Source organism: Taeniopygia guttata, chromosome 4A, assembly GCF_048771995.1.
Source record: "Taeniopygia guttata chromosome 4A, bTaeGut7.mat, whole genome shotgun sequence".
NCBI classification, from domain to species: Eukaryota; Metazoa; Chordata; class Aves; order Passeriformes; family Estrildidae; genus Taeniopygia; species Taeniopygia guttata.
Genome location: NC_133029.1, coordinates 9,872,592 through 9,894,222, shown reverse-complemented (window position 1 = coordinate 9,894,222; position 21,631 = coordinate 9,872,592). Strand labels below are relative to the sequence as shown.

The window sequence follows — 21,631 nt, the reverse complement described above, 5'->3', positions numbered from 1 at the left end:
AAAAGTCAGATATCCTATTGATGCTGGTATTTATCAGGGGAGTACAAGGAAATTGATTGTTTCAGGATCAGTAATAATAAGCATATGGGTATATTCTTGTGGAGGTAATTGGCACCACGCTGTTCAGAGTTTTTCTTTCTTGAAGCCAAGAGAAAGCTGTGATTAGGAATCTATCTTCTGTTTTAGACTTCTGAGGAAACTGTGCTTAGAAAGCATAGGGGAGAATTAATACCCTAGCTGGCAAGATTGGGAGCTGTACAAGGAATTGAATATAGATAATTAAATGCTACTTTGTCGTACAAAAAATGTTTTTACAATAAGAAGAGAACTGTATTGCAGTGCTGTAACTTTAAAAGCTTCTTTTGGACTTTTTCAAGAAAGAGCAAGAAAGTACACAAGGATCATCTGTGAGGAGTGTGTTTCAGGTGCCTTTTTTATACAGCCAAATATCTGCTTAGTTCAACTAAAAACAGAAATAAAGCTAAATTCCTTTTCTGTAAAGAAAGCAGAGTGGCTCAGTGAATATGAAAATATGCATTTTAGACATGACTCCTCCAAAGGCCTTTCCATGCTCTGTGATTGTCTGAAAAATTAGCATTTGAAAGGTAGGGATTCTGTGACTGCATCCTATCAGTAGGGGCAGATAGTATGTATATTTTCCTGTTAGCATTGTGAACGGCAGCCTGCACTGCTTTCCCAGGGGATGAGCTATATATACATATAAGTACAGCTGGTTTTTTTAAAGCTTATATTTAATTACTCCTAAAGCAAAGGTATTTTCGGCCAAATGTGAAAAAACTCCTGAGGTACATCACAACACTAATATAATATTCAGCATAATTTGACAATATAAATTAGTGAGAATTCACCCAGACTGACAACATAACACTTTTACTTTTCAACAAGGAAACAGACCTTCTCACTCCAAAATACCAGAAGTAGTTACTGTATGTTAAAGACCTTGAACACTGACCAGTAATGCCTTTAACTTCAAAAATTATACTGTATCCTTGACTTTTACTTAGTGCTCTACTGTCTTGTAATTGAAACGTATTAATTACCATGTGTCAATATGATCAAAAAGTACCATAGTGTTTTACTTAACCTAGGGTAATTGCTTGCAAAGAATCATTAAGATTTGATATCTCTAGAGTACTGGAAATAAGGGAGAAAGTTTTTAAATTTACATGAGCCAAGTAGGATCTTTTATGGGTTGGGGTGGAAAATAATCCACTTTCATTGTACAACAGAGAAAATTTAATTCTCTTTTCAAAACTCAACATTCAAAAATTTTATCCATGAAGCAAGTTGGGCAGAAGTAGTCTCACCTTGAACATTGTTCAAGTAGCAATTTGGAAATATTTTAACTCAGAAACTAAGCTATGTACTTTTAGAGTACTAAATTACAAGTTTCTACTCTAAAAATAGATGTATTTACGTGGTGAGGTGTTGTAAGTTAGTCTCTCATTCTTGCTGTGGGTTTGATGACACAAAGCAGCTGTAAAGCTGGAAGATCTGGTGCCCTGAGAATTGCTCCTGCCTTGTAAATTAATTCTCTATTCATTAAGAATGTTAAGTACTTCCTACGCTAGTTAAAGCCTGCCTATGTAAGGTCCCACAGAGGGTCTTTGTTATTAACACACTTAGGCAAAAGCTGGCCCTAGCTTTGCTACTGCTGTTTTCATTTCCAGGGGTGATGTATAAAATTTCACATACATTATATTGGATTAGATATTTATATGCATATATTGTAAAAGATGAGGCTCCAGTCACTTTGCTCCTGGTTGTTTTTCATTGTGATTCTGGAATGAAATTAAACATAGATGGCAGCTGAATTCAGTCTTCTCTTGACTTGTCTTGTCCTCTAATGCCACACACTATCCTGCTTTTATTTTGATTCAAAGTATGGAAATGTCAAGAGAGTTTTGCAAACCTTTCAATGGAATTAGCTCAAATGTTAGCAGGATTGGGTCTGTGATTTGCAGCATGTTGCAATGCTGGTCACAGACAGGCAGTAAAAAACATTAATCTGGTGATAAAAGCCAACAAAGCAAGCCAGCTTCAGTTTAGTTTGGTGAAGTCTTCCTTATGGATTCCATTTCCCTTTGTGTTTCAGCACTCTTGCACCCATGTGTGAAGGTACACATTGTAGATGTCTGCAAGTTTATTGTTCAGCATTATGAAATGATGCCAGTTTCATCTTAAGAGTGCCTTTCCCTCTCCTCATGCCCCTATTATGCTTTCATGAAGACCAAGCCAGAACAGATGTTCTTTACTTCTTCAGGTACCATAATAAAACCATTAGGAATGGTGATTAATAGAAATCCAGGCCTTGGACAGGGGCTCTGAACTACCAGGTTTGATGGATTTTCTGTTCTCACTGGGGACCATTTGTGTAGATTCTGCAATGCCCTGTCAGCAGCAGTCTGAAATCTGTGCCAGAGGAAGAATTTCCCACTGTCTTTGCTCTATGCATTCCCAGCTGAATGTGTTTTTGGTTGGGCAAAGACCATGGTCTACACAGCACCATTTCCACCTTTTCATTATCAGTAAAGCGTTACAAGATTTACAGCAAAAATCATGACAAAAATGACCCCATGACACCTGTTGTTGGAAATATGTTGTTCACGTTTGTTTGTGTTTTCCAACTTGTTGAATAAAAAATGCAGTTACCAGTGTTAGAAGTTGATTTTTGTATATTCCAATATCTAAGGCACGTTTATATCTTGCAACCTTCTCTCTTCACCCACTGTAAATATTCAACTGACTGTTTGTTTGTTTCTGGAAAATCAGTGTTTCAGAAGGGCCGGGCCATAGACACGGGAGAAGTAGAGATTGGAGCACAAGTTATGCAGACCATCCCACCTGGTTTATTCTGGCGCTTCCAAATTACCATACATCACCCCGTGTACCTGAAATTTAACATTTCACTGGCAAAGGATTCTCTGCTGGGAATTTATGGCAGAAGAAACATCCCACCTACTCACACGCAGGTAATTGGAAATGATCCTGATTCTATCAGACTTACATTTTCAGTCAGGAGTGGATGGGAGTGTTCACAACATGCTTTGAAAGCAGAGAGGGAGGAAAGGACTGGCTGTAACCAGTCTGGTTATCTTTTCTTTTTCTGAGCTCTAGCAATAGTCAAACCATGCTCTCTCAGGGCACAGTGTCATGCCAGACAGGTCAGCAGCTGTGACCTCAGGGATGTGACTGTCTGGGAGGCTGAACAGGTACACACTGTCCGGCTGCAGAGATCCAATGTCTTCATGCAAGGGATGAAATAACAGTTCACTTGAAAATGCTTTAATTTTTTTATGATTCCCTTAAAACAAACAGATTGTACAGTCAATGTAAAGAGTTAATAGAAAAGAAAAAAGCTGTCTCTAGTTTCTAAGATCAAAATTATTTTTGAGTGCTTACTCCTGGGGATTTTGCAAGAGAAAACCCAGCTAAGCAGTTACACTCAACATATTCAGTATTGCTGGTCACAGTCAACATTTTTTTTAGGCTTAATGTACTTGGCATATGAAGCTGTCATTTCTATGGATAATAAATTTTTCATCTTTCTTTGTAACAGGATCACACTCCACAGAGTGTGACAAACACACATGGAATCATGGAAAGATTGTTTATAATGGACCACTGGAGATCATCTACTCTCACCTCAAAAAATTTTTACTAGGTTTTTGATATTAGAAATAAGCACTTTCAGCTGTCACTGACTTTAATTGAAGCTGGATCTTCAGTTGAGCTGACCATGAACTTTATTGAAAATCAGAATGTCTTAAAAAAACTAGAGAATATATATATATATTTCTTGAACAGGGATTAATAGAAATCTCTGGTGCTTTGAGGTTAATAGGCATTGAAGTTGACAGAATCCACTTGGTTAGGTATTAAGAAATTTCCTGTAAAAACATTTATTTATTTTCATTACTAAAATTAAAGTATATTTAAATTTTGATATTTGATAGTGATATTAGGGGGCAAGGATTTAAAAATCTGGTATAGAACAACAGGTTTTTAATCTGCTCTTGGCATTTGAGATGAATAGCTGCAGAACACAGGCAATACACCTTGGGAATTAAGGAATTATTCTCATTGAAAAGATGTCATTTTTGGACTAAGTCTGCTGTATCTAGTGCAGCAAGTCTGATTTTACCCTGCCATAGCAAACAGCTGTGCCAGTTTTGATGCCACATTTCTTACCTACGATAATGCTTTTTATATAGAAACTTAAGCCAAATTGACTATGTTATGCAATTGCTGTACTCACTGGTGAATACTTAGCCAATTCTTCTTAAGATTTTAACTGTTTATTCATGTTTGAAGGAGACATGCAGAGTAGATTAATGAATATTTGCTAGGTGGTTAATTTTTGCTCATTATTATTTCAGTTTGATTTTGTAAAACTGATGGATGGCAAACAGTTAATTAAACAGGAACCAAAAAACTCAGAGGAGTCTCAGCAAGCTCCCAGGAACCTGATCTTGACTTCACTGCAAGAGACAGGTTTCATCGAGTACATGGATCAAGGAGCTTGGCATATGGCATTCTACAATGATGGAAAGAAAGTAGAGCAAGTGTTTGTACTAACTACAGCTATTGGTAAGAGAAATCACAATATCATTATTATTCTGATTATTACATTGCAAAGATGTATTTGATGTATTCCAGCTCCTCCTAAGTATTCTCTTAAATATGTTTTATTTCTGCTTAGTTTAATTAACCTCCAGGGAGCAACATCGTGTTAAGCCAATGTTAGACAAATAGCAATATTTGTATATTAAAGATGGATGTTATGAAATTAAGTGTGAAGTTTTCATGTGTTAAGATTTTTATATGGTAGTTTAAATGCGTGAATGATTTCTGGTGTTATCTTTTTCCAAGTAAAAGAGATTATATCTGCCCTCTCTACTTATGTGGGCCATAAATCCTACAAAAATTATCCAGGCTTTAAGTCCTTATTTCCAGTATTTTAGTCAGTTGTAATTTAGAAAATCTTTTGTGGATTTGTTTGTGATGGATGGATGCTGGGTTTTTATGCAGTTACTCAAATGCACCATTTTGTTTGGAATACAAAGGACAAGCACAGGAGGCAGTGTCCTGGTTGCATATGAGATTCCTCCTGCCTTTTTAACACGTATAGGTGGGCAAATGTTTGCAGATGTAGGTGTTGTGAGTGAGCAGTCCTCACACATAGGGCTTTTTTGGAATTTAAATTTAGGTGTTGTATTTATGACAGTCTCAGTTTGCTGCAAGACTTTAACCACTATACCCTTTAGTTAACCTGTTCTACCATATGTTGAGCAAGATGTCTTTACTAGTAATGGACATGCCATCTGCTCTTCAGAGCAAGTGGATACTATTTTTACTTTGTGGTAAATACCTTACAGAGCAGGATAGTATGATTCAAATATCCAGATTCTGAAGGACTTGCATAGAAGAAAAAAATTAGAAATTGAGATAGAGTTGTAATGACCGATTCTGGTGTAAAATTTCATATTTTCTCTGTTCAAAAAAGTTGAACTTCTGCAAGAAAATATGCCATTATTCGATTCCATCTGAGAAAATAGGATTCAAGAAATTTATGAAGCATCTTTGCAGATGCACTACAAAGACCATAAAACTTGTCCAAACTCCAGCCCAGCATCCAAATTCCTGATCCTGTGTTTATTTTTATTGTAAGACACCGGGGTTTATACAAGGGTGTTTAAGTAATGTTTCATTTAGTAGCATTACTTCCACTCCTCCCCTTCCCTCACACCCCTCACCCCCACCCCAAAAATGAAATTAATTGCCAGACTTTAATTCATGTTGCATGTGGTAAAAAAGTTGTCCCATCCCTTCTGTGGCCAATAAGCAGAAGAGGCTATGAAAGGGGGAAGTTTGCGAGCCACAGTGCAGGCAGGAATCCTTGAACTTCATCTTCAAAATGCTTGCAAGAATATATTTTTGGGAAAAAGTCTGTTCACACTGCTGCAAGAATCTACTGCTTGTGCACTTGAACATACTGCCAGCTATTGTGTTTTCATAACTGGTGTATCTTCTTCTCCCAGTTTTCTGTGCATCATAACTTGATTGCTTCTTCTTTTCCACAAAAAAAAACAAACAAAAAAAAAAAAAAAAAAAAAAACAAACAAAAAAAACCAAAAAAAAACCAAAAAAACCCCACTATATCCTTGAGGCATTCTTCGTATTTTTATCCAGACTGGTCTAGAGTCATATTTGACATCTCTGCCAACAAAGGAATTAGCCAGGACCAGAAACCCTGAGAACAGGAGCAAGAGCTTGGATGCAGCTCTGCCAAATGCTCCTGAGAAGCAGCCATGCCCCTCATCAGCATCTGTCAGATTGTATTTCAAGATGTTCCATGTTAGTTATGTATAAAATTGATTTTTACTGAAATTCTGATCAGACTTTCCCAAGGAGGGTAAATTGCATGCAAAACATGGCATGCTTCAGGTAATTCTGTTAGCTGAATAAAGGGCAGCCCAAACTGGACATTGCACAGAAGAAAAGCAACTTTTCAAACCATTCATACTTCACTTCAGGTCAACGTAGGGATCATTTGCCATGTGATTCTAGGAAAAATGAGAGAAGACAGGCAAGTGCACACATAGAGCAATAGAAGAGTTGATAAGGAACAATAATATAACAAATTAGTAACAAGAAGCATTTCTGTGAAAAAAATCTTCCTTCTGAAAATGAGCTGGTTTTTTAAATTCAAAACAGACATCTGTGTACAGGTTGTGGATATCTGGTGAACAGATGCATATCAAATGTCTGTTCTTTAGTATAAATTGATAGCCTGAAAAGAATGAATTCATATAACCATAGGAGTTTTCAAGAAGAGCTAATCCTTATCTAAGTGCTCATAATTATGATCAAAATACACTTACATCAGTTATTTCTATTAATTGTAGCATCTGAGTATTTTCTTCTTTTTCCTCAATTATTTTGTGGGAAAGGCATCACTTCCCATTTTCCTGTAGCCAGAGGTACTTCACCACATCTCTTAGTGGATGTGGCCACTGGACAGTCCCAGCTCCCCTGGCTCCAGAGCCTCTCTCCCATCCAGCACCTGCATGGGCTGCACAGCCCCTCAGTCCTGGAGCTGGTCTGACAGTGACCTACTCCACACAGGATCATCTTAGCTTGAATTTACTTCATATTCTTTATGGAAAATCCATGTAAATCAGTGAATCCACTTCATTCCTGTAGGAAATATATGTCTAAATTGGAACCAGCTAATCCATGTACACATAGTAGCCTGTCCTCAGATGTGTGAGGTTAAGTGGCTTAATATCCAAAGCTGTGTGATAAAACATGGGCAAGTTTAAGATTAGAACTGAAGGTGGGGTATTTTCCCTTCAAATCTAGCTCTTAGTTCTTTATCACATTGAATTTGATCACTGTACAAAAGATTATTTTTTTGTTTATCTGATTGTATAGAAGTGGAAATCCTGCCCTGCTCCAAGGGATTCAATTCATATGGTTCAAATGAACACAATAGAAGGCAATTTACTCTATAAACAGGTTTCAAACAAATTACTTCAGCAAGAAAAGAAAGTGTTTAATGTGAGCATTTTTCAGCAAATACTCAGGTTCCTGCAGTGCTTTTAAATGGTGGTAAATTTTACATGAACACTTACTTTAAAAGCTTTTTGTTGTAATATAAATGATGCACCTGTTATCTCAAAGCCGTCAAGAAAAAAATCTAATAAATATTTGTAAGCTGCTTGAACAGGAATTTTGTTTTATGCTCCCTATGAATGAAAATGGGCTTTTTACTGCTTCTGCACCTATTTGTATGTTGAGATATGTCCTGCAGAGTGAGGTGAAGATGCCATTCATTTCAAATTCTACCAATTTATGTTTTGCTTTGTGCACAATTGCCTGAATAAACAGAAATCCTGGATGACTGCTCTACTAATTGCAATGGGAATGGAGAATGTATCTCAGGCCACTGCCACTGCTTCCCAGGATTCCTTGGTCCTGATTGTGCAAAAGGTAATCTCATATTAACTGACCCATGGCGCATAACAGGGATCATGATTATGGTGTGTGACTGCTGGGCTTGCAAAGATTCAAAGTGATTAAAGGAGATTAAATTCCTTTTTCCAGCCAGATGGCAGATACAGTACAAGCACACATGTGGAAAGTTTCTTTATGCTGTACTTGAGTTAACACAGATCAACCACTTCTCCCTCCCTGACTTTCAAATTTAATAGGTTCCTCCATCCACCTTTGCATCCTGTCTGTAATTGTAAAATACATTTTTAATAGGTACGTTAGCATAGCATAATGTTTTCTGTTATTTAAAGGTGACAAACAGTTTCACTTTGGAGAAAACAAGAAAATCAAATGCTTCTGTGGTCTTAACTTGAATAGGGTGCAGATAAAAAACCTAAAGCAGCTTAGAGGCCATTTTCCAGCATTAAGGCAAAAAAAACATGTTAAGTGAGCTTACTTGTGTTTGAGATATTTCTGTCAGTATTATCCATTATCTGCTGCATGTGATGTCCAGAAGTTCTCATGATTTCCCAATGTCTCCTCAAATGTAGGGTTTATTTTGTTAAGACTCAGTTGGCTCAGAAATTGATACTGGATTGTAAACGTAAGCTTCCACATTGCTGGTTTACATACAGATCATTAATGGCTACAATTTCAATGATACTAAGGCTTCTTAGAAGAAAAAAGGAAGGATCTTGCTTCAGTTCACAGGAAATAAATATTAATCTTACTAAAAATCAGGCAAATTTTCTGCAGAGGCCAATCAAGGGGAGAGTTGTTTTTATCTTCTATGATATCCCATTTCTGGTTAAAATTAAGGTATAGGAGAGAGGCAGACTGAGGGGACAAAGACATTGTATTACTGCTGCACTATCTAGTTCAAAGATTTCAGTCTGTTACAGCCCTTGAACCAAACGAAGAATTGAGGAGCTGGAGTGGAAAAGCAATTTTACAGAATGATAAATGCAATAAATGTTAATCTATGTAAGTATGTAAATACATTTAAAAGGTCAATCTGCCTTCTTCAGATTCCTGTCCAGTGCTGTGCAGTGGAAATGGAGAATATGAGAAAGGTCACTGTGTGTGTCGAAATGGCTGGAAAGGTGCGGAGTGTGATGTTCCAGAAGAGCAGTGTATTGATCCAACCTGCTTTGGCCATGGCACCTGTATCATGGGCATCTGCATCTGTGTCCCTGGCTACAAAGGAGAGATTTGTGAGGAAGGTTTGTGAAATTTCCTTCTCTATAGTCAGGGGCGTTCATTTTTGTCTTTAATTTCCACCTGGTTTAAGGTAGTTAAGAACTCACAGGGATGTGATCAACTTTCTGTAAAGCAGAACTGTTTCGCTCAAAACTACCTTTACTGTCTCATGGAAAGTAATGTTCAGATAGAAGTTCCTCAAAAGTAAAGGTATTCAGGTCTTGGTAACAGTCCAGTGGACTGATCACATAAAGTTCACATTTTTATTTGAAAAGTAAAAATTATTTGGTTTTATTTGGCCAAAAGCTCAGGGTAAGGCAGTCAGAAGATCATTTAAACAAAACATAATGTTGTAGTTCTCCAAAGCAATCAGGCAATTGAAATCAATTTTTCCCTTTTTCATTCTGTTACATCTTAGATTTTTCTGACAATATAAAGCTCAAAGAGTAGGAAACAGGTTAGTTTACCAGACCATACTGTGTAATTCTGTTGTCATATGTCATTTTTACTGGGAGCCTTTGCTTATGGAATTAAACTGGCATCCTTTAAGGGTTGACTAACAAAAAGTGGGAAATTCTATAAGAAGAAGGTATTGTATTTTTGCTGGTTATGGTCCTGATATGTCTCTGCCCTCCTCTATAAACAGAAGCAGTTGTTGTTTCCCTCAGCATGTCTGAGATTGCTCATCAGCTTTGACTTTCTTCCCTTGTGCATAGCCTCAGAAAGCAGAACTCTTCCTCGTGCTTTCCCTGATTTGATGATTTTTCACTAGTCCCCTTAGCCTGGAGCTCCTGACAGCATACTTTGTGTGTCCTGCTGTAGAGATTTTCAGTAATTCTTTTGAGTAGCACACACAGGAGGCTTTTTATGTTGCTTGAATTCTCTAGTCAGAAAAATGTCCAGGATAAGTTTGATAGATTTGACATACCTGGAATGGTTTTTAAAGGGAGGATCAAGAGAATGCTTCTGACATAGTCAATTGTTGGTAGTTTCAGAAACCAAGAAAACCCAAATGGGAAAAAGCAAGTAGTACACAGATTTCCTCAGTGAGGCCATGATGCTGAACAAGCCTGTGGCTGGTGAGAGGCTGACTGCTGTTTTTAGTTGCTTTGTTTCTTGCCATAATGAGATCCTGCAAAATGGTTAGGGAAAAAAAATGACATAAATGTACTCTGACAGCTATTGAAACTGAAACTGGGAAAACATTAGATATTTACAGTAAGAAACTTATTTAAATTACAAAATAAGGTGTAATTATGTAGAAATACTGAAATATGGTGGATGAAAGAAATCTGTGTGACCAAATACGGTGGGTTTTTATTGTAACAGTGTGTCCTTCATATGACTGTTGTGTTTGTGTTGTAAAACATAACTTGTGCAATAGTTAGGGAATTCTGTAAGGAATTAAGATTATTTTATTGTATGTAAACAAGATTTAGTTTTATAGCTGTGCTGTTAACAGACATAGCAACAGATGTACTATCCAGGGAGCACCAGTAACTGCATATATTCATTGCTATAGGGGTCCCTTGAATTTGTCCTGACGGATTATCATTCGTAAAATGGAGTCACTCTATTAATTTTAAAATATCAGCAAAATAAAGAGCTGTCTCAGGATGAGGGAAAATTGCCGTGTATTTTTGTCCTATGTTTAGCAAGATGTGGATTGTCCAGAAACACTGATTCCCTCTCAGAATTACACTGTGCATAAGCCTGGAAGGCTAAAAAGGTACAAAATAAATTCTGAAATAAAATGCTGAAATGGTGGCAAAGCAGTTCAAAAGATAAAGCTTTACTTCTTTATTTTTAGATTGTTGAAAGGTCCTATAAGCTGGAGGCCATTAATTTCTATGTCTGAAGTATTTTGCCTTCCTGAAGCAGAAAACATCTCTTCATTCCTGTAGCACAGGATACTGTTTGTTAGTTGACAGTTTCATTATTAAAACAGTACTTGTACTGATACTTGAGAAATAAATAGCAGAACTTTCACAGTTCTCTTTAGCATCAGTCTGAAGCACGATATAACATCAACAGGCTTCTGGCTAATTGTTTCCCCTGCTCAGACCCCACAGGTCCTTCAGTCCACAGTCTTCCTGCAGCCTCCAGGGAAGGCTGGCTGCTTCCTGCTTAAAACCTGCCTTGTTAAAGCAGTGCCGGGGCTTTGTGAAAGAATATGCTGCTCATACAGCACTAACCAGCTGATTTAAATTCCTCTACGGAGCTCCTGAATTTTTCACTAGGAACAGTTTAATCCAAATTGAGAAGAAATTTAGTTCTTTGTTTGCAAATTGTTCATCAGTACATGATGACTTTTATGAAGCTGTTCATTACCTGCAATTGCCCAGCACATATTTTTTTTATGTGTATGGGAATTTTTTTTTTTACAACAAGCATTGAGTCAGAGATTCACTACTCAGTCTTAGTGAGTTACCTTACCTTACCTTTCTTTTGTAGCAAATTTTCAGCTATAGAGATAGCTTTTCACAGGACAGTGAAAGAATAAATCTTTTTTTTCTTTTTTCTTTTTTTTTTAAGATGTAAATAAAACACAGTGCACTAATACCCAAATGGAAATACAAAGCACAATTACAGAATTAACTATTAATTGCTCCAGCTGTTTCCCAGCCCTACTACTGAAGCACAGATGTCACCAACTTAGACCAGTAGATTTGCCCTGGGAATCTGTGTTCTAAAAATGAGACAAAATTCATGACAAGAGATTCATATGGCCTCTAACAATCTATATGCTTGCTTTTTTCCTTGTTTTCAACTTACCCTTTTGCACAGATGTTTACTGATTCTTTTTCCCTTATGTTTGTTAACATTGTTTCTGTTGGGTATTTGCACCAAAAAATAATCAAGTCAATCCTAATCCCCGATGTATTTCACTAGTAAATAACTGTAAAGGTGTGAGTTTTGTGCTCTAAGTTGTTTATTCCCTGCTTTGCAGAGGACTGCCTGGATCCCATGTGCTCTGGCCACGGTGTGTGCGTGCAGGGGGAATGTCACTGCTCCACGGGCTGGGGTGGGGTGAACTGCGAGACGGCGCTGCCCGTGTGCCAGGAGCAGTGCTCGGGCCACGGCACCTTCCTCCTGGACACAGGACTCTGCAGCTGTGAGCCACAGTGGACAGGTCCAGACTGCTCCACAGGTATGATGGACACTTGACTTATCAATATTGCCTGTGCTTTCTGCTGGAGGTGTGAACGAAAGTAGCTGCTGTTGCTGTGCTAAAAGGAATTTAAAAAACAAGATAGGGATGAACCATGAGTACTGTGGCATGGCTCTTCATTGGCTTGTCAGTGAGTGGCTTTCAGTTGCCAAGGATAAGAAATGTATTTTCTCTGTGACAAGAATGTTTCTGTCTGGTGGCGTGACATTGAGAGCAGTAGTCCTGCAAGAGGGCAGATGCCTCCTGGCATGCACTGGGGGCAAATGTGACTCTCACCTGAGCTGCTGAGCACCTGTCAGGCTCATGCAATCAGGGAATCCACAGTTCCAAGAGAGACTGGGAAGATGTTTAAAAAAAAAAAAAAATATCCAAATACAATGACTGATGAGTAAGAGAGCTCTGTCGAGAAAAAAACCTTTAAACAAAAACAACCATAATTCTCTCATGCTGGGATAAAAACTCTCTTCCTCCTTAGAGGACCATCAAGATTTGATCCCCTTAAACTGGGTTAAGAATTGAAATGGATTTCCTACGTGCTTTATGCATTTACATTTCGTTTTCTTGAAATAAGTGCACTCTGCACATTTTGCTCTGTAGTGGAGCATGTCATTACCAATGTATGTACTACTATTTTTTCCCTATAGAGCCCACAGAGCCAGAATCTCAGATGATAAGTAGCACGTCCCAGTAGAGAATAGATGCAAGTGACAGATCTGCTGAATACTGTGGAATACAGCCAGTGGGCCAAGTCACCAATTTTTCTTAGATATCATCATTCAGAAGAGCACTTGGAACAGTATAAATTTCTGCACAGATCTTCGAAGTGTGTGATTATGGTCTTAAAGTAGGGACTTACAAAATGCTCCTCTGCATGATGAATTTTTAAGCAACAAAATATTGACCTGCTAATAATTTTCAGTGTTTGTTACAAGGACCTTGCATTCATTCTACACTCCAAAATTAATGCATGCAATTTTAGTCTGACACTGGCACCTGCTTTGATAAGAATTGACTTTTTATTGGTTTTCAGCACAAGCCTAATTGTTTGCATTTTTATTCTGTATTTTATTATATATTAAAAATACTCTCTGAAGCTTGGTATTATTGTATTTCCATTAATGAAGCAAATAATTAAGAGAGGTGTTACCTATGTACTAATTTTTTACTCAAAAATATTGCAAACTAATTCTGTTTTAATGCAATCTTATTGTAGCTGAAAAAGCAATGTTAGTCTTAGATGGTTCTGTTGTGGCAGCTGCTTGGGGCAGTTAGATATTAAGTCAGGAATCAAAAGGCTAATAAATGACCTCCAAAGCTGTTTTGAACATTTTTTGAAGGGAACCTCTTTGCCTCCATCAGTAGGGAAAATACTTCTCTTCATCCCTAGTGTATCCTGAGTTATCAAAGGATGCTTTTACAACTACCAACAGGCAGCATAGCCAGATGCTTCAGACTTCTCCTTTCAAGTATATGCTTCTTCTTCGTAGGTGTTAGACTAGTTTCAGGATGCTCTTGGCAATACACTGAGTGTTAGACTGAAGTATAAATGTTCATTTGTGCCTGAGACATTCTTCCTAGGATCAGTGGCTGCTGTGCATGTTGAAAATAAAGCTTGATTTTAGTGAGTAAGGAAAACATCAAATTAATTAAGTAAGGAAACACAAGAGGAGTAACAAGGTCACAATAAAGGAGTTGTCACATGTGAATGGAGAAAGTTAGGAGGGTCTGTACAAGGCAGAGGATGAAATGGGTAAAGCACAGACTGCTTCTCTGGAGTCAGACAGCAGCAGAGCTTTGCAGCTGAGAAACCAGCAGTCTCTCAGCCTGCCTCAAACCCCTGCACTTTGCCATCTCTATACCACCTCATTCCCAGTGCTGTAAAAATTTGCCTTTCTGTAGAACCTTGAAGAATATAGGCTCTTGCCTTGAGTGTGCTGTGTTCCCCAGCAAATTCCAAATACTTTCAAAACACAAGGATACATTATATTTAGTTTTATGGGATTTTTAAAATAGAAGTTAGTATGTCTTGGCAGACTTAAGAAGAGAGAAATAGCAAAGGTTCTAGAATGTTTTTGAATATATTGTTCCAGATACAGTGTGGCCCAACCTGAAGAGGGATGAGCCACCTCTATGATACCTTCCCCTACCTGCCTATCTCTAGCTCTTCAAACAATATAAACTTCCATTTTAAAAGTGGCAGACTTGGGAAAGATAAGAATCAGTATGGGTAGAAAAAGAGAGATGAAGGGTAACTGACCAGTGCATATCCTTAAGAATTGCCAATGTTTGGAGGCCCAGCCTGAGCTCTGCTAAATCATTCCTGAACTTTTTGAGGCTGGAAAAGACGATGTTGTTCATGTTGTTTGATTTTCTGTAGAACATTGCCAAAAAATAACAACCATCCTTCACTTTTTGCTTGACACTCATACTTTCTGTTCAGTTTTTTGAAAGCGAAGCTTCACATAGAGACTGAAAATTAAGGGTAGTCTACCATTTCCTAGATAAATTGTGTCAATTGTCTGGCCATCTCTGCTAAAAAATGCACCTTTGACTCCTATTTTGAATAGGTGCAAAGTCTTGAAATCATGTTTCTTTCTGTGAGGTGAAAGACTAGCAAATTATTTGAAGTCCTTTCCAGTGTCCAGCCTGATCTCTGCTCTGACCTGTGGACTGGCATAATCCAGTATCACTGCACCACCTCTAGATAATCCTTCTATTTCTAAGGTTATTGCTGGCCAGAAAATCCTCCAAAGTAGCTGTCGGGATATGTTTTCATTGTGTTTAAATTGGTTCTCAATAAAAGCAGTTCAATATGGCTTGAAAGTTGTTCAGACACTTAGAATTGCTAATCCTATATTACTTGTAGGACACAATTTAGGCTGGCTTTTTGTTCAGCTCTGTTAAGATCCATCCATTCAATATCCTTAGGTGGATATCTGTTTCAGATATATTTGGCCTCTTTCTACCCTACAATATTGAACTTCCATGGAAAGTCATTTTCCTTTGTTAGCTCAGATTTCAATTTGCCTCTCCCAGAGATGATGTGGTTTTTATTTAAGCTTTCCCTCGGTGCTTATGAGCATCTTTGTAAAGGCTCTTCCTATCAGCTAACTACAGACATACAGATAATGCACCTCTGATTCTTCTGCCTTCTTTCGGCCGCATCAACTGAATTTCACCCTGGGAAGATTCTGGCAGATTTTTAACTACACCAATCAAAACAACATTGTTGTGTCTTTTCGACAGCCATATGTGATCGGGAGAAAAATTTTTTAAGTACCTTCTGTCTGTCTTTGGTTTAATATATGGACGAGATCAAAGTGTTCTAACTGTTCTATATGGTTACAAACTGACATGTATTCACCATGAGGGAGATGGATTAGCCTGTTGTGCCAGTTTGCTAACTGGCCTTAATGCTGAAGGTCAAAAACAAGCTGTGGCTTTCAGTGCTTCAAAATTATATCAGTGTCAGAAATTTGTAGAGAAGCCACAGAGTTATTCCAGCAGATTTCTTTCAAGTGCTGTACCTGAGACTCTGCTGTTATAATTCCAGTTGCAAGGATCCCAAGCCTGCAGTCATTATTCAAGTATTATGGTTGATTCTTCCATTCCTACTGGCCTAAGCAGATGTTACTTGCTGCCTTTACCTGTGGTGTGGTCCATATTGAAATACATATTGAAATACACAGAGATCCAGTATCTTCTTCTCCAGGAACTTTATTTCTTTAATTGTTTTACTTGCTGTACCTTGAACAGTCATCTGTCCTGCTTTCTGCAGTATTCTTTGGACTGTGCAAGGATTAAAGGCAGTTATGTCCATTTTCCCTGAAGGGAGGCACAGGCATCAGGGTCAAGCTAAACTGATCTGAGAGATCCACAGAGATTGCTGACAAGAGCTGTCTTTCACCATTTTGAGTCTCAAAGTGTTTCCAAGACAAAAAGAAACAGCACCAGCACTGCTACAGTTCTACATTGTCCAAGATGTTCAACAGTAACACCAACTATACAGCAAACAGGTTGTCTTCAAGCACTGAAATGGCTTTGGCTCATGCTGAAAAAAAAAAAAAAAAAAGTGATTTTATCTCTCTAATAATTAGCCTGTGAAAAAACAAATGCTTCTCTAATATAAAGCACTGAAAATTAAAAATCCATGATAATGCTCACAACACAAATGAAAATGAACACATTCTGTTTTGGAATTAATTTGTTGCTATCTCGTTTATCACTTTTCCCATTTAATTTTAGGGTTTTTTTCCCAGTTTGGTCATCCTTTGGCAAGTCACACCAAAGTGCTCAAAGACATTTAGCTGTTACCAATTTAGCCATCTGACAGTAGATGTGCCCAGGAGAAATGCACAAGAGGCTGAGTTCCATTTCTCATTTAGTTTTCCCCTGCCTCTATGAGATGTGGAGAACAGAAATTTCATACTTTGTTCCAAGTCAGACTGATTATATAATATGTTTTGTGAAAATCACCTGTACTGAAAAAGGTCATCCTTGGAGTATTTCAGAGTCTCAGCATCTTTACAGCATGCTGAACCCTGTTATGACAGTATGTGAAAATCCATTATCAGTCAGACCTTCAGCTGACCTGGGCAGTAGGGGTGTTATCTACCAAAAAAATGACACAGTCAGTAGGATGGAAGTCTGATATTACACTATTTTAATGTCATCAGGACTTCAGTATAGTTATCTTTCTACTTACTGTCTATGGATCTTTGTTGCTTTATTTATAGGCTGTCACCCAAAATGCCTTGATGTTAATGAGTCATCTCCCTTGAGGTGTCTAGGCAGTGCTTTTCAGAAAGAAAAAATCAAACTCGGGCGTGCTGACTGCTCCTGTCAGGTGGAAGGGAAGCTCTGGCTAATTGAAGGTGCAGCATCAACTGAACAAAAAAACTCATCTGTTCTCAATTTGACACCTTTAACATGGAGTCTTGAGATTAAGGCAGAGAAATCAAGAGAAAATGGATGACAGAGTTGTTCAGGGAGGCAGAGCCTTGCATAAATTAGTGTAACTGCAGTGATACCAGCAGTGCAGTCCCAGTGTGTTTCAGGTGAGAATCCAGCCCTGAGTCACTAATTAATTGCTGCACTGTGCCTAAAATATTATAGACTAAGAAACCTGTGGCAGAGCTGATGCCTCTGACATCCTGTCCTGCATTCATTTCTTTAGACTCTATTCAGACAAAGTAGGCCAGTTTCTGTCCCCTTACTCCAGGACATTTGTCATAATTCCACTGAATCCATTTATATCACTGAAGCAACCTAATTATGATTGGGAAAAGAATACTGGCAGTTCTTAGTCACAAAAACATTAATCCTAAAATGATTATATGGAGATGATGTATATTTAGCATATCTATTTTTGGTTAAGCTCTCCTAGCAAGATTGGTGGTAATTTTACAATAGATAAAAATGAATCAGCAGCCTCTTCCTTCGATGTCTTGTGAAGCAAAAAATGTCTTTAAAACTGAAGTGCTTTGAAAAATGCAAAATGTTGTAATTGTTGTAAATTGATATGTGCAGAGTGGAGTAATTTAAAAATCATTAGAAGTCTGCATTTTTAACAGTAAATTACTTCAAAAAGAAATTAAGGCATAATACAGTATATTAATATAGTTCAAGACATCTCAAATAGGTTTCAAAATGAAACGTCAAAAACTGCAACTTGAAAAAATAATTAGGTGAACCCATTTCATCATAATCAGAAACTCTTCAGGTTTAGGGAATTGCAATGTATGGGTGTCAGTCATCCTCATTTACCAAGGACAGGGATGTTCACTAGAAAGAGCTTGCAGTAGAGAAAATGGCCTTGAAATTTCCTCAGTACATGATGTAATATCGTGCATTTTCTATAGACTGCTCAGTTGCACATTGGTGCTGCCACTCTGCTCCCTATTTTAGACAAATCTCAAGAACTTTTTAATTATACTGGAAATGTCCTTTGCTGTTTAGTTCTTAAGAAATGATGGACTTGCTTAATTTCATCTAACTGTCCTCTTTCTGTAATCTGTGAGGAGCTTTGCCTATTACTGCTCTGCTAATTAAAAGGATGATTGAAGTTCCCCTGCTGTACACTGTCTGACATTGTAGAAAGACTCTTCCCTACTACTGTATATTTCATTGAAGAGAAAAAACAATGTGGGACTAGTTTGATTTGTATCTCCTGTAGAGTTGCAAGAGTTTGCAAAAAATGTATCTGGTGAGCAAGGTTTCAATTAAAAACATACTAGTTAAAGATTGGAACACTTAATATGTGTTGCTGCAGAATTTAAAACATGAGAAATTTAAGGCAGTGAAGAAGCACTCTAATAAAAATTAATTATCCTTTATGTTTAAATCAGTCCACAGGGAACCAAAAATACCTGATGTAGTAATTTATTGATTTAAGAAATAGGATAAGTCGAGGGTATGAGATATACAGTGAGGAAACATGGGGTGTTTTTCAACTGATTGCTGCTTATTTTGCAGATATGCCAAAAATAATGTCCCTTTCCTTTTTCTTCCTGAAAATTAAGATTCTTAATCTATTGCTGTCTGCACCTCATTCAGCAATTAATGGAAATATTCCTCATTCCAATGTAAGTGCAATTTAGTTAAGTCAGCTTTCGTAAATCCTAGTCTAATCCACAGCAAGCTATCACTTTTCCCACAGGGTCTAATCCACAGACCCAGTTTTGGATGCTTCTATCTCAGCAACTCTTGGCTTACCCAGGAGGGAGATGCCCAAATTCCTCTGGTGATGGCACAATGGTTCTGTTTACCCTCCACTCTGGGCAGCTGACAGAGCCTTTCCTCTCTGTCTGCATGGCATCATGCCTCTAAGGGAGTCCATCCTGTCAGGAATGTCCCCTCCCTGTGCTTTGTGCTAGGCCAGCCCCAGGGCAGTGATGCTCCTTAGGATCCTTGGGCAACACTGGTGCAAGGTCCTGCACATTGCACAACTAGAGCTCTTACCATAAAGCTGCTGTCATTGTCTAGCAGCAAAACCTGGCAAGTAAGTGGGGTTTTAGTAGCAACTCAGGTCCCAAAGTGGTTCGAGGACCTCTGGTTTAGGTAGGGTAAGCAAGGGGTGTAAGGGTGTATATTTGTAGTTAAATATCATCCTCTTTACATCTCAGCCTTACCACCTACACAGGTAAGAACCATGCTGAAACAACTGACAGGATATAGAATGGAAAGGTCTTTCATGAACAGCCTGTGTTCAAGAAAATGTCAAGATGGATATTCTGACTTTGGAAGGCTTGTACTCCACAATAACCCTTTGTAAAAGAGGACTCTGAAGTAGAGGAGCTGTGGGAGAGTTCTGCTGGTGGATGCTGCAGTAGAGGGGGAAAAGTAGCCCAGAGAAACAACAGAGGAGGAATGACTTAGGAAATCTTTCACTTCTAAATTTCCTAATCTGAATCCAAAGATGAAACTTTCACAAATTATCCATATCACCATTGTTTAAAGGAAGACTCTTGTGTTAGAGTGACCTTCTGTTTCCTCACAGCTGAAAAAGCACAAATGAGAATTGTTAGAACAAGGGTACAAAAGAGCAATAGAACAGCTAGAGGTTTTGTCCTTCAGTGAATTTTGGAGCAACTATTGTGCAAAATGTGCTGCATCAGTCCCTAAAAAGCAGATATTTATAATATTTTTATTGTCATGGTAAGTGTTGCACAAAAATAGCTATCTTTTCAACATATTTATGCAGCAGAATCTGTGAATTTTAACCTCCTCTGAAAATAGGCAATTGCTATTGGTAGAAGTCAAACCCATGAGAACTTCCCTATATAATGCATTTCTAAGGGTTTTGGTTGTGTATATTGTGGCAAGGGTAATTTCTGTAGACATGTAAGGATTTCCCAGTCACTGCCCTCCTTAAGGACATTTGCTTAAATGTTTTGGCTCAAGTAATATATTTTAAATAAAATAGAATTTGTAGTAAGTATCCAAGAATATTTTAATGCCAATGAGGCAAAAACTCCTTTTGTGTATACACAACAGTGTACATTCAGGTATGTCATTCTTCAGTCCAGGCAGCCTTGGCTATTTTATAAACAGATTGTTAAAATAGTGTCTATCACCTTGGGGTCCAAAATCGTTTTCTGACGGAGGGCAGAGAGCTGGTTGTTCACATGATAAATGATTGTTCAACTCCTGCTCTGGTCCCCCATATGCTGAAGTCAAAAACACCCTGAAGAAGGGTGGCCAGCCTGGTGGTGCCTCTGCCAGCTCAGAGGAGCTGGTACCAGGTTCCACAGAAAAAATGCAAGTCATGATCTGCACCTTTAGTTTGGCAGCAGTCGGGCAGAGAGCAGCTGCCAGATGCGTGCTGCTATTTCTGTTTGTGCTGCTGACACAGGAAGTTATGGTTTATTTACTGGGAGCTGCTTTGTGTCTGCCCTCACCTGCCCAGGCTCAGCTGTGAGCACAGGGACGTTTGCTCCCTGTGTGGATGGACGCACTGTTCATAGGCAGATGCTGGGCACTGTGAGACTTGTGCTAATTGAGGCCACACTCCTTGGTTTTGTGCAAGAACTTGTGCCTCACTACTGAGTTTGTCCAAGGAGTTGTTTATTTGTGCTAAAACAGGAGGAAGCAAGGCCAGCTTCTTCATCTGCCTTTACTTTTGCTCGTGAACCTGAGATGTTATTTACAAGCTGGTAATTATTTTTAATTTCTCACAATAGTTTTTCCTGTAGTACAGATTGATTGTTGGGAACACACAGAACAAAGCCTTATTTTAGTTGATTCACTGTTTCATTGAATCATAGAATGACTTGGGTTTAAAGGCACCTTCCAATTTCCCTGCTGTGAACCAGGGACATCTTCCACTAGCTCAGGTTGCTCAGAGCCTCGTCCAGCCTGGCACTGAACACTTCCAGGGATGAGGCACCCACGCTTCTCTGGACAATGTGTGTCTGCAACTCACCACCCTCAGAGTTAAGAATTTCTTTCTAATACCTAATCTAAACCTACCCTCTTTCAGTTTAAAGCCATTTCTGTGTGTCTTACCACTACATGCCCTAGCCCACTGTTCTTCTCCCTCCTCCTTGCTCCCTTCAGGTCACCTTTGGTCACCCTGAAGCTTCTCTTCTCCAGGCTTAACAGATTTCCATCTGTCCATGTAGACTGGATCTTCATTTAAAAAAATAAGATAAAAATCACATTCTTTTAAAAGCATTCCATCCCAGTGCATAGATGTACATTCTGCAAATCATTATTCCTTCTGAGTGCCAGCTCTGTGTC

General features: G+C 38.3%; 1 protein-coding gene across 22 annotated transcripts in view; it reads left to right on the top strand.

Annotated features, from left to right (window-relative positions):
• TENM1 (teneurin transmembrane protein 1) overlaps nucleotides 1-21,631 on the top strand; it is an 873,984-nt gene that overhangs the window by 748,894 nt on the left and 103,459 nt on the right. For all 22 annotated transcript variants that reach the window (XM_072929129.1, XM_072929141.1, XM_072929139.1 and 19 more), the window contains 5 exons: nucleotides 2,794-2,993; nucleotides 4,401-4,611; nucleotides 7,915-8,016; nucleotides 9,048-9,242; nucleotides 12,170-12,370. In XM_072929129.1, coding sequence (XP_072785230.1) covers nucleotides 2,794-2,993; nucleotides 4,401-4,611; nucleotides 7,915-8,016; nucleotides 9,048-9,242; nucleotides 12,170-12,370 — 909 coding nt within the window. The remainder of the gene's footprint in view (nucleotides 1-2,793; nucleotides 2,994-4,400; nucleotides 4,612-7,914; nucleotides 8,017-9,047; nucleotides 9,243-12,169; nucleotides 12,371-21,631) is intronic.